At 41.3% G+C, this 13,254-nt stretch overlaps 1 protein-coding gene and 1 non-coding gene across 7 annotated transcripts in view; one reads left to right on the top strand and one right to left on the bottom strand.

Annotated features, from left to right (window-relative positions):
- ARFIP1 (ARF interacting protein 1) overlaps window positions 1-13,254 on the bottom strand; it is a 94,885-nt gene that overhangs the window by 15,718 nt on the left and 65,913 nt on the right. For all 6 annotated transcript variants that reach the window (XM_075066336.1, XM_032774635.2, XM_032774636.2 and 3 more), the window contains 2 exons: window positions 7,298-7,519; window positions 4,476-4,633 (listed from right to left, as the gene is read on the bottom strand). In XM_075066336.1, the coding sequence (XP_074922437.1) occupies window positions 4,476-4,633; window positions 7,298-7,519 (380 nt within the window). The remainder of the gene's footprint in view (window positions 1-4,475; window positions 4,634-7,297; window positions 7,520-13,254) is intronic.
- On the top strand, window positions 6,520-6,634 carry LOC116821447 (U5 spliceosomal RNA). Its single transcript, XR_004372913.1, has one exon. It is a non-coding gene; the product is annotated as a U5 spliceosomal RNA (small nuclear RNA).

Here is a 13,254-nt window from a genome sequence, read left to right as displayed (position 1 = left end):
CAAGGGTTGTGTGTCTGGATGGGAGGGAGATTACAGGCAACACCTGAGTAAAAGCCTGCATTACAATCTGCAGCGAAGACATACACTGAAGGACTACTAGACATGACAGGATAATTCAATCTGTCCGTTCATAAAATTTTTGATCTCTCTCTGCAACTTCAAATTAGTGCCAATGTAGATTCTTTTGAGATGAGGGTTCCAGGGAATGGACTGAAATAAATCAATTCATTTTACCCTTACCCACAACCAGCACAAGATGGATTTTAAGTTGTACTTATAGATAAGAGGCTGTGTCCTGATACCAATCCCATGAGCCATCCAGCCCTTGAATATGATTTATTCTAAGAACACTCAGCTAGAAAGAGTGCCTTTAATATACTAAATCATTCTTTAAAAACCTGATCTAAGAGAAACCTAAACTCTCAAATTACAAAACACCTTTGACATGTCTTCCTAGATTAGATCATACCAATTATAAGATAAACCAATCACAGGTCTGCCATGTGTTTTATGCAAATTAATGTAATCAGAGTAGCCAACAAGCCTATCCTTATTTTCAGGATCCTAAAATATTTGTTAAAGTTATTTCCACATTTTTGTAGTAAAAGGCATTAGCAAAGAGTACTCCCAATAAGCAATGCACTTTTCAGCCATCAGTCTCAAAAGGTAAGACTCATTCCCAGTTGAGAGCTGGAGAAACTGAGGTACATTAAAGTTAAATGAATCACCCCCAGCATCACAGCAAGATAATGCCAGATCTGAAAACTGAACTCTGGTCTCCCAGTTCCCATTGTCACATTCACCAGCCTACTGAACTCCCTGGACTCCAATTAGCAAGGTATGCATGATGTTTTATTTTAGTAAGAAATGCTTTTCTACAGTTGGATGGCACTGAAGAATGGAGTGGACTTGAAGGACTCATTTAGACAAGGAAGACATTGTGAAATAAGCCAGTTGTGAATTTACAGTGTATTAGCTATTCCACAATAACTCTCTGTGTGGATACACACTTATTCCACACTAAGAGTGACTTTGTGTGGTTTAGTTTAAACCATTTTGCTTGAGAAAACAGAATTAAGTACTATCAAGTACTGTGAACTGGAACCAGGAAGAATTTTGCCACCAATAAACCTGGCTTTTCAGTTTGGTGGTGGCAAAATTGCCCCAAGAGAAAAGTTTACATTTTCACAGTGAAAAAAAGATATGGTCCCTATTCCAAAGAGTTTATAACTTAGTTTCAGACATGAAACAACAAAGCACGTAATAAAACAGGTCTGCTGGGAGGAAATAAGATTGGATAGTTATTAAAATGCCAACGCACAACAAGGAGAAGCCTAGAGATAAATCTGACTCATCTGTGAAGGTGTCATGTTAAAAGGGAACTTGTTCTCATTTAAATCCTTCAAGGTATAATGGACCAGCTTGGAGATGTTTGTGGGAAGAATGGACATGGAGGCGGTATCACTGGCAGAGTGGACAGGGCAGGAAACAGTGAGATAAGAAAGCCCAGATAAGTAGGGTAGAGCAGAGTTATGCAGAGGCTTCAAGGCAACAACAAGAAGTTTTAAAACTTGTTATTGCATAGAAACAAGTACCAGTGGAGGGATTTCAAGAGGAAAGGATGATTTTGTTAGAGTGACTGGTGAGTAAAATCATTTTAGTGGCTGTTCTTGTGCATTTTATATGGGTGAAAGGGACTAATGTATGTTGCAGACATCAGAGAGGAGATGTGCACCTCTGATGGCACTCCAGCTGCAGAAGGTTTCTTTTTGGGCTGTGGGAGGTGGAGGGAGCGGGGAGAGGGAGGGTGGGGAAAAAAAATCAGTCAAAATGAAAAATAGTCAAAATTTTGAATGATCCACAATCCAAAGTAGAGACTTCTTGTTACTCCTCTCTCTTTGCAACCCTTCACTGGTTCTCTCTTCTCTATCACACAGTATTAAGCACAAGCTGTTTGTCTTTACTTTCAAGGCCTTTCATGACCTATTATTTATCATCTTATTCAGTACTGAAAGGTCAACCCTGCCTCTGATGAGGCCATGCCCATTGCCCACTTGTTACATTTTCAAATAAGCATGTTTGTGTTTTCTTCCATGTTTCCCTCACACTTGGGAGAAGCTCCCCATAAATATCTGCATAGCTACCCTCTTTCAAACTCTCCTTTACCACAAGGCCTATTTAAAAAAAAAAAAAAAAAAGTAAGCTAGGATGCTGCTATGCAAAAACCACTGCCTATCATGGTGACCAATACTGTCTTATTGTTTCCTTGTACTCCCCATCTCTGTGTGTATCCATCTGATGTCTCGACTTATACTTGGATTGTAAGGTCCTTAGTGCAGGGATAGTCTTTTTGTTCCGTGTTTGTACAGCACCTAGCACAACGGGGTCCTAGTCCGTAACTGGGGCTCTTAGGCTCTATAGATAATAAAAGCAGATGCCTTTAGAGGAATCTTTCTGGAGAGCTGTGAATTTTTTTGCACCACTCTCCACGGTGAATGAGTAGCACTGCTCACAATGGAGCAATGAAAGAGGACAGAGGGAGGCAGAGGAGAACATAGTAGAACAGAGTCCAAGAGATTTAATAAAACCAAGTAGCAGGAATCATTTCTTCACCCTTGTCTGCACATGAATGCATATACCACTTGACGAGATCACTGATTTATATTTGGCATGACTACCTGACTCTAACTAAAAATAAAACTTCTACAATTCAAGTTTTGCAATGGGAAGAGCTATTGATTCATATTAAGATTGTCTGGAAAAAAAAAAAAACTCACAAGACGTTATTTTATTCTCCTGCTAGAAAGAATGTTTGGCATATGTAATTAAAAACTTTCACACAAGTGGACTCAAAATTGTTTTCCCGATATGAATGTATATATAGTATTCGGGACCTACTCCTTCTCCCATTGAAATCAATGGCAAAATTCTCACAGAAGGAAACTCAGGCTCTCAAGGAAGGTTAAATTCTAGTATAGTGTTACTCAGACTAAGGCTTACAAGCCACAATTGGCTCTTTAATGCGTCTCATGTGGCCCTTTGCAGTACATGATATTAAAACACTGGGTGATTTAATTAACAACCAGTCAGGATGCTTTTAGTATGTTACTAACCAACTATAGTTGATAAAATAGTAATACTTGGTCAGACATATATGTATGTACATACTCTTTTGGGTAATGTTGGGTCCTGAATCACTGACGTCTCAGCATCACTGCTGTAGTATATGAACACTAACCACTGAACATTAGTACACTAATGCTAGTCTTTTGTGAACTGTGCTACATCATCCCATGCATGGAGAGCACAAGAAAATAACTGGTATAATCTTCTGAAGTCATTTATTTAGCATTCCATTCAAAGTAAACTGTTAACAGATTAAAGACAGGGGACCAAATGCTTTAGGTATTCAGACAAGAGGTTAGAAGCCTGTCACGTCCAGATTATCAGTTTGAATCCAGCCCAATTCAGACGAGAGCTGAACTTACTACCTGATCTGTTTGACAGATCTTACATGAAATTAATTTAGCTTGTGCATGATACCATATTAACTAGGCACTGAAGTATTGGGCTCAGTCCAGTTCATAGCAGATAGGTATCCATACTATAAAGCCCCATAAGTTCAGCTGGCACCTAGTCAGCAGACTCCAAAGATTGGTCAGTGACTGAATGGGCCACTATTCAAGGTTAAATATATACTAACAGGAAGCAGACTGAGAAATCTGGCTTTGTTGCCACTAAGCTATACCTTTACTATGGGTAAGTGTCTCCAAGTTGGGTAATCAGTTATCTAAAGAATGCACTAAATGGAACTGAAAGAACATTTTATTTCTCATTCAGAAACAGTACTTCATATGTGACTATATGTAACCTGCCCAAATTTCCACTATTATTCTACCAGGACAGGGAGGGGGAAAGAAACAAACAATCTTTACCCTACAGGAAACATTAAGGCCATATCTATACTACCCCTTATGTCAGCAAAACTTACATTGCTCACAGATGTGAAAAAACACCCCCCCATGTCACTTAAGTTTTGCCCGCATAAGTGCTCGTGTGCACAGCACTACGTTGGTGGGAGACACTCTCTCACTGACATAGCTACCACCACTCATTTAGGTGGTTATGATGTTAATGGGAGAGCTCTTTCCTGTAGGCATATTACGGCTACATGAGCAATCTTACAATGGCACAGCTATATCAGTACAGCCGTGTCACTGTAGGCTTCTAGTATAGACCAGGCCTAAATAGAATCATTTCTGAAAGATCTGAGTTTAACAGAAAATTTTCTGCAAGTTTAAATTTCAAACATCATTTTGAAGTATTATATAAGTGTAAAGAGAGAACGTACTCAGGATTTAAAATATGAAAGTTGTGTTATATTTACAAACTTTTCAACATTGTTTACCAGTCCAAACACAGGGAGTAAACCTGAAGACTATGTTAAATGAAAATAACTGACACAAAATATCTACCTGGCACTTTCATACTGTTTCACAGTCATTAAAGTATCTTCAATTGTTTTATTCACCAGTGTGTTCACACTGGCAATAAAAAAGTTAATAGCACCAAGAAGAGTCTCTCCATTTTTAGCAAGAAGTTTCTGAGTATCTGCATTGTATCCAAATTCCTCCTACAACAAAGAACAAAAAAAATAATACTACTGTGGTTTATAATTAAATCATGTCATTTACCCAAATACTCATTAACACTGGGGAAAAAAACCACACATAGTTATTATTAGGAAAACACAGATATGATAGACCATGTTGTATGCAATTTAATCACTGCTGTTTGAATGTGTGTACATTTAAATAGACATAGTGATTACAATAGTCTAGGCAACAAATTAAGCTCAGAGAGAGAGTCATAGCCACAACTATCCCTTTGTTTTAGACCTTTACAAGTAACTGTTCAAGTTTCTCCCATGAAACCCCATTGATTTCAGTAGAATCTGTCCCAACAGGATGGATAGCACCTATTCTTGATACCAATTCTATTGTGAAGACTGTTATAGATCTTGGCTAAACACAAAAAAATTACCCTTATTACCACTTCAAAGAACACTGCCAAAAATCTTCAGATCATCATTTTGTAATCATTTAGGATTAGTCTAAATTCAGTGTCTCCCTTAAAGACAACAGTAATGCCATGAATTATACAGCAAAATTGGAGTAGATAACTAAATTCAGAGAGGGTAAATGGTATTAATTAATGAACAAGGGTGGTTGTTATATCCTGGAACACCATGATCTGATATTTATTTTAATACATTATAAGTGACTGAGATAGCAGAAGGTACTATCATAATGGATCGATGAAAAAATGGAATAATACAGATTAGCTACAAATGTTAAGGGGGCATGATTAAGATGGAAGTTATTGCCAAAGAGAATCGCAATCAAGTTTAGGTATGACAAAAGGCAAGGACCAATTTATCAATAGCAAAAGATTTCAATGTCAGATTGCAATGATTATTCTTTTAATGCAAAGCTCCCACACATAAGACTCAGTCATGTATTTGTGTTTTCCATACAGCATTTTCATATTCTGCATAACCTGAGCTTTCACTTATCAAAGTAAATTTCTAGCTATCATGGTTGTGAAGATGTGAACCTAGTGTAACCAACTGATGGTGTAAACAATAATGCTAAATTAGGGCCCTTAAAAACATTAACTGTTTCACATCTGATAATTTTAGTGGATGGGAGTAGAGAGTGAAACCTAGAAGATGCAGAGGAAACAATACAAAAAGAAACAGACAAAGATGGGGAAGAAAAGGAACCTAAAACGGGTCATATTATTCTGTTTAGTGTATAATAAAGTACGGAATAAATACAAGTTTAGTTATTACATAAGGGCCACATTTTACCCATGTTCTTTGTGCGTACGTCCTATAAACATTAATGGGAAATCCTCTCTGGATTGAGGATAGTCATATTTACATCTTGACACAGATTATAATTAAAAATGGAATCCAGCTCTCTAAGCATAACCAGTGAGACACCCCTGTTCAAAATAAATAGGCCTTGAAACCAGGGAATAAATACAGGAGAAATCCTTGAATCTGAAGGATAGACACAGTAGAGAGCTCAAGATTAAAGCTATCACCCACTGATTTTATAAAAGGTAAGAGCTCAGTTTATTAGAGCAATGTCATGTCAAAATCTTGATTTTTCACCGAGCAACAACTAACTGCTTTGCAGCTCAAATGTGGATGTCCTATTATCTACTGTGAATGTTAACATTCCAGCTTTTTAAACTTGTTTTGCTCAAGTCTTAAAAAGTGTTACCCAAACACCTAGCTCTAGGGATAAAAACAGCCCCAGATTCATCAGGCATCACTACAGTGAAGTTCAATTAAAACTAGGGTAAGTTAGAGTACTTTGTTACATTTGTGGAAACCTTTATTTATTAACAGAATCCTCTTCAACTATCTACAGAACAAGAAATGAGTAGCAGGAGGGAACTGCTATAGATATGAGAAGTAGGATTGCTTCCCTCCTCCCAGATCTGTTCATACTCTGGTTTCTCTTCAGATCATATGGATCATTTGCCTTTTACTAAAGATTTCTGTGAAAAGGAATATATATGAGTTTCTACCCAGATCCATTCATCTTTTTTGTATACAATACCTGGCTTCCACTTCTTACAAGATGTAGAATTTACAGTCAGTTACAGCAATATTGCCTGAATAGTATATGATATAACTCTGAACTGAAGAATTATCTTAACACTAAATGTAAGATTTCTAAGTGATCACCTCTAACTTTCTTGCTTGGAGAGTCTAAATGCTGTAAAAGGAACTGGTTCTCATTATACTATACAGGTTTCAAGGCTCTGATCAAAATGGTGCTCCATGAAACAACAGAGCTCAACATTTTAATCTGCTAAACAAAAAGTAATTAACCCACATTGTTACCTCACCTCTTTTGCATGAACCCCACTCTATTTCCAAACATAGACACCACAGGCTTGTTGTATTTTACAGGAAGATGATGATCTAGAACAATTCTATTGACATTTCATTAGTGACAAATGAGGAGCAAAATTGGTCACTATACAGAGTAAACTTGTATATTAGTAGTCTTTTAGTTCAAATTCCAATTAAAGCCAGGCATTAAAAAGTACTGGATGACCTTACTGTAATTTCAATGATTTCCTTCAGAGTCTCAAATGTTATTAAATAGCAGCTATCTTCCTAAATATTGAAGACTATCTACTGTACAACATGCATAAGCCAGTGACATTCATCCTCAAATTTGTATTTTATTTTCTAATACTATTAAAGTCTTACATGGAGTTCCAATGATTTCAAACTCAGGTCTGCAAATGCATCTCCAAGTTGCCTTTGGGTATTCACCATCTGGTACAATTGCGTGGATAAAGTCTGTGCCAATCTTAAGATATTTTCATACTTTTTTTTGTTATCTCTTAGTATGTCTATTTGGGCTTCCAGTTCCAGGTCTACCGTTCTTGAGCCACGGCCCAACTTTTCAGAGATGATCTGACGAGTACACTGCAAATTCATAATAGTTTAAAATTACTATAAAAGCAAAACAAAAATTCTATATTCAAGACAGTACAGCACACACCATTTCTTGGCTTCAAGAAGTACATAATTATAAGCAATTCTTTCACAATCACCCCGCCCAATTTAAGTTTGCACAACAAACTGAAGAAAAATGTCAAGCGCTTTAGAAGTTTTTCAAGACTCAGCAAGAATATTTGTTGGACAAGTCTCAACTCCTACTAATAAAAATATTTAAGGTAACAAATCAAGAGCAGAACTAATTACAATTCTCAAATGAGAGATTTCAGATCTTCACTTTTTAAATTTGGTGAATCTCATTAAGTTAAAGTAATTATTATTTAGTTCAATACATTCAAGTCAGTTTATTAAACACAGCATAAACCAGAATGTTACTGATTCTAAATAACTATTCTAATATTCATTTCATCTTCATCTACCCAACCATCCAATCCCAGAGGCATTATCCACTTAATTCCAAAAAGTTAGGCCTAATGGATATAGAGCATCTTCAAATGTGAGTTCCTATATTTCAACATTTAGAATCTTTCAGGAAACAATTGCTTCTTCCCATACTGTGGAGGCATTTTTAAGAAACTGGAAACTTTTGCTGAGGAATTCATAGGAAGATAATCTTAAAACTGAATTTGTGCTTGTCTGATTATAAAAAAGCGTGTTGATTATCTTAAACCTTAGGATTTAAGAAGTAAAGTTTACTATACCCTGCCACAGGAGTAAACTCCTAAATTGACCTGCAATTCATCGGTATAGTGAGCAGCAAATTCAGCACTTCGAAAGATAAGATAAGATACTTAGGGTATGTCTACACTATAGGATTACTCCAACTTTACAGAATATATGATTTTTGGAAACAGATTGTATAAAGTCGAGTGCATGCGGCCACACTAAGCATATTAATTCAGCGGTGTGTGTCCATAGTACCAAGGCTAGCATCGATTTCCGGAGCGTTGCACTGTGGGTAGCTATCCAATAGCTATCCCATAGTTCCCGCAGTCTCCCCCGCCCACTGGAATTCTGGGTTGAGATCCCAGTGCCTGATGGGGCAAAAAACATTGTCGCAGGTGGTTCTGGGTACGTGTCGTCACTCCCCCCTCTCCATGAAAGCAACGGCAGACAACCGTTTCGCACTTTTTTTCCTAGGTTACCTGTGCAGACACCATACCACAGCAAGCATGGGGCCTGCTCAGCTCAACGCAGCAGTCATGAACATTGTAAACACCTCACGCATTATCGTGCAGTTTATGCTGAACCAGAACCTCCAAAAACAGGCAAGGAGGAGGCAGCAGTGCGGAGACAAGAGTGATGAGGACATGGACACAGAATTCTCTCAAACCGCTGGCCCCGGCGCTTTTGGAGATCATGGTGTTTATGGGGCAGGTTCATGCCGTGGAATGCCGATTCTGGGCCCGGGAAACAAGCACAGACTGGTGGGACTGGATAGTGTTGCAGGTGTGGGATGATTCCCAGTGGCTGCGAAACTTTCGTATGCATAGGGCCACTTTCATGGAACTTTGTTGCTTGCTTTCCCCTCTCTGAAGCGCCAGAATACCAAGATGAGAGAGCAGCCCTCACAGTTGAGAAGTGAGTGGCGATAGCCCTGTGGAAGCTTGCAACTGCCAGACAGCTACCGGTCAGTCGGGAATCAATTTGGAGTGGGCAAATCTACTGTGGGGCTGCTGTGATGCAAGTAGCCAAAGCAATCACTGAGCTGCTGCTACCAAGGTAGTGACTCTGGGAAATGTGCAGGTCATATTGATGGCTTTGCTGCAATGGGATTCCCTAACTGTGGTGGGGCAATAGATGGAACCCATATCCCTATCTTGGCACTGGAGCACCAGGGCAGCCAGTACATAAACCACAAGGGGTACTTTTCAATGGTGCTGCAAGCACTGGTGGATCACAAGGGACATTTCACCAACATCAACGTGGGATGGCCAGGGAAGGGTTCATGACACTCGCGTCTTCAGGAACACTAATCTGTTTAAACGGCTGCAGCAAGGGATTTACTTCCCAGACCAGAAAATAACCATTGGGGATGTTGAAATGCCTATAGTTATCCTTGGGGACCCAGCCTACCCCTTAATGCCATGGCTCATGAAGCCATACACAGGCAGCCTGGAAAGTAGTCAGGAGCTGTTCAACTATAGGCTGAGCAAGTGCAGAATGGTGGTAGAATGTGCATTTGGACATTTAAAGGAACGCTGGAGCACTTTACTGACTCGCTCAGACCTCAGCCAAACCAATATTCCCATTGTTATTGCTGCTTGCTGTGTGCTCCACAAATCTGTGAGAGTAAGGGGAGACATTTACGGCGGGGTGGAAGGTTGAGGCAAATTGCCTGGCCACTGATTATGTGCAGCCAGACACCAGGGAGATCAGAAGAGCACACCAGGAAGCGCTGCCCATCAGAGAGGCTTTGAAAACCAGTTTCATGACTGGCCAGGCTACTGTGCGAGAGTTCTGTTTGTTTCTCCATGACGAAAACCTGCCCCCTTGATTGACTCATTCTCTGTAAGCCACTCACCATCCCCCCTTCGATCACAGCTTGCTTGCAAAGGAAATAAAGTCACTATCATTTAAAAAACATGTATTCTTTATTAACTGATTATAAAAATAGGGAGAGAACTGACAAGGTAGCCCAAATGGGGTGTGGGAGGAGGGAAGGAAGGAAAAGGGCACTTCAAAACTTGTTGAATGACAGCCTTTTGCTTGGGCTGTCCACTGGGGTGGAGTGGCAGGGTGCACAGAGCCTCCCCTACCCATGTTCTTGGGCATCTGGGTGAGGAGGCTATGGAACATGGGGATGGGGAAGGGCGGTTATACAGGGGCTGCAGCGGCAGTCTGAGATCCTGCTGCTGTTCCTGAAGCTCCGCCAGATGCCGGAGCATGTCCATTTGATCCTGCAGTAGCTGCAGTGTTACATCCTGCCTCCTCTGATCTTCCTGCCGCCACCTCTCATTTCAAGCGTCCCTCCTGTCCCCACGTTCATCCCTCCTGTCCTCACATCCGTTGGCCACTTTCCTGTACTGCGATACTGTGTCCTTTCACTCATTCAAATGAGCTCTTTCACTGCGGGTCGACTGCACGATCTCAGAGAACATTTCATTTCGTGTGCATTTTTTTCGCTGCTTTATCTGAGATAGCCTTCGGATCAGAGGAGGGAGGCTTGAAAAATTTGCAGCTGCGGGAGGGAAAAAAGAGAGAGAAGTATTTAAAAAGATACATTTTACAGAACAATAAGTGTACTCTTTCACTGCGAACAACAGTATTCACATTACATAGCACATGTGATTTTGGTACAAGGTCGCATTCAGCATCTTGCTATTGAGTGCCTACGGCTTTGGTGTTAGAGATCACAGACGCAGAGCCGGGCAACAGAATTCAGCTTGCATGCGGCCATGGTAAGCCATTGTCTTTCAGCTTCTGCAACCTTTACAAAAGCAGTGCCCTCTTTCCCATACCAAGAAAAGCCCGTTGAGTGCTGTGGTTTTCATGTTAACATGCAGCAGCAGAAAACAAACTAACCCCCTCCCATCCAATTCTCTGGGATGATCACTTTACCTCTCCCCCCACCACATGGCAGGTATCAGGAAATGCTAGCCTGCTAGCCAAATGCGAACAACTCAGCGCCAATGCCTCCGCCACCCCCCACCGCTTGGCTAACTGCAGGGAAGGATTTTTTTTCAGCCACAGGCAAACAGCCCCATCGGAATGGCCACCTCTGTCCCCTTAATAAAATTCCCCTATTTCAACCAGGTGACCGTGAATGATATCACTCTCCTGAGGATAACACAGAAAGATAAAGAACAGATATTGCTTGAATGCCAGCAAACACCAGAACCATATGCTGCCATGCTTTGTCATGCAGTGATACCAGATTACTTGCTACTAGCATGGTGTGGTAAAGTGTCCTACCAGGGAGGACGGAATAAGGCTGACCTGCCCAGAAACCTTCTGCAAAGGCTTTGGGAGTACATCCAGGACAGCTTCTAAAGAAGTCCCTGAAGGATTTTCACTCCATCACTAGACACGTTCACAGACTTTTCTAGTAGCTGTACTGGCGGTGAATGCATCCCAAGTCCTCAGGGCAAATTAATAATTAAAAAACTTTTGCTTTTAAACCATGTTTTATATTTACAAAGGTACACTCACCAGAGGTCCCTTCTATGGCTTCATGGTCTGAGATACTGCCTTGGGAGGGTTGGAAGGCTACTTCAGTCAGGCTGAGAAAAGATCCTGGCTGTTAGAGAATGGTGTGTTGTGTGCTCTCTGCAAGCTCGTCGTTCTCCTCCTCCTCATCTTTCTCATCCACAAAATCCTCAGGCATGGTTGAGTATCCTCTCCTCAGAATCCATGGTCAGAGGTGGGGTAGTGGTGGCGACGCTCCCTAGAATTTCATGAAGCTCAGCGTAGAAGTGGCATGTCTGTGGCTTTGCATCGGACCGTCTGTTTGCTTCTTTGGTTTTCTGGTAGGCTTGTCTGAGCTCCTTAACTTTCACGTGGCACTGTAGTGAATCTCTATTGTGGCCTCTCTCCATCATGCCCTTGGAGACTTTTTCAAATATTTTGGCATGCCGTCTTTTGGAACATAGTTCTGGTAGCACGGACTCCTCTCCCCGTACAGCGATCAGATCCAGTATCTCCCATACGGTCCCTACTGGAGCTCTTTTTCAATTCTTGGACTGCATGGTTACTTATGCTGATGAGCTCATCATGCTAGCCAAACAGGAAATGAAATTCGAAAGTTCCCGGGGCTTTTCCTGTCTACCTGGCCAGTGCATCCAAGTTCAGATTGCTGTCCACAGCGGTCACAATGGTGCACTGTGGGATATAGGGGCGGCTCCAGGGACTAGCATGCCAAGCGCGTGCCTGGGACAGCAAGCCACAGGAGGCCTCTGCCGGTCGCTGCGAGGGTGGCAGGTAGATTGCCTTCAGAGGCATGCCTGCAGAGGGTCTGCTCGTCTTGCAGCTTCGGTGGACCTCCTGCAGGCTGCCGCCGAATTCACGGGAACGGGGACCTCCCGCAGGCAAGCCGCTGAAGACAGCCTGCCTGCCTGCCTGCCGTGCTTGGGGTGGCAAATGCCTAGAGCCGCCCCTGGCGGGATAGCTCCTGGAGGCCAATACCGTCGAATTGCGTCCACACTAACCCTAATTCGAACTGGCAATGTCGATTTCAGCGCTACTCCCCTTGTCGGGGAAGAGTACAGAAATCGATTTCAAGAGCCCTTTATGTCGCAGTAAATGGCTTTGTTGTGTGGATGGCTGCAGGGTTAATTTGATTTAGTGCTGCTAAATTTGACCTAAACTCGTAGTGTAGACCAGGCCTTAGGTGTAAACCAATGGTTTACTGCTGTGCTAAGCTATTTTTAGCAAGCTTTAAAGAGAAAGCGAATCTGTGGCCCAAAAGAGAAGCGGAAAGAGGTCGAGATGGAACGGAGTTGTGCAAGTGGAAGAATGACCTTGCGTGAAGAGTCCTGATGGAACTGAGATGATCAAGGTCACAACTACAGTGTTGGGAAGGTGGGACCTGATTACAACAGTTTAGTCTTACAGTGTAAATGAAACCACACCGTGTTTCCAAAACATGTTACAGTATTGGACTTTGCAGGGCTATAGCAGGATTTGGAAAAATGGTTTGATCTACTCTACACTTCAAGATCAGTGTTTTAACAGTGCCCCCCAATCTCACAGACTCTCTCTCA

The sequence above is a fragment of the Chelonoidis abingdonii genome, chromosome 5 (assembly GCF_003597395.2).
Source record: "Chelonoidis abingdonii isolate Lonesome George chromosome 5, CheloAbing_2.0, whole genome shotgun sequence".
Taxonomy (NCBI): Eukaryota; Metazoa; Chordata; order Testudines; family Testudinidae; genus Chelonoidis; species Chelonoidis abingdonii.
Note: the sequence above shows the minus strand (reverse complement) of the source record. Positions and strands in the feature narration are given on the sequence as shown.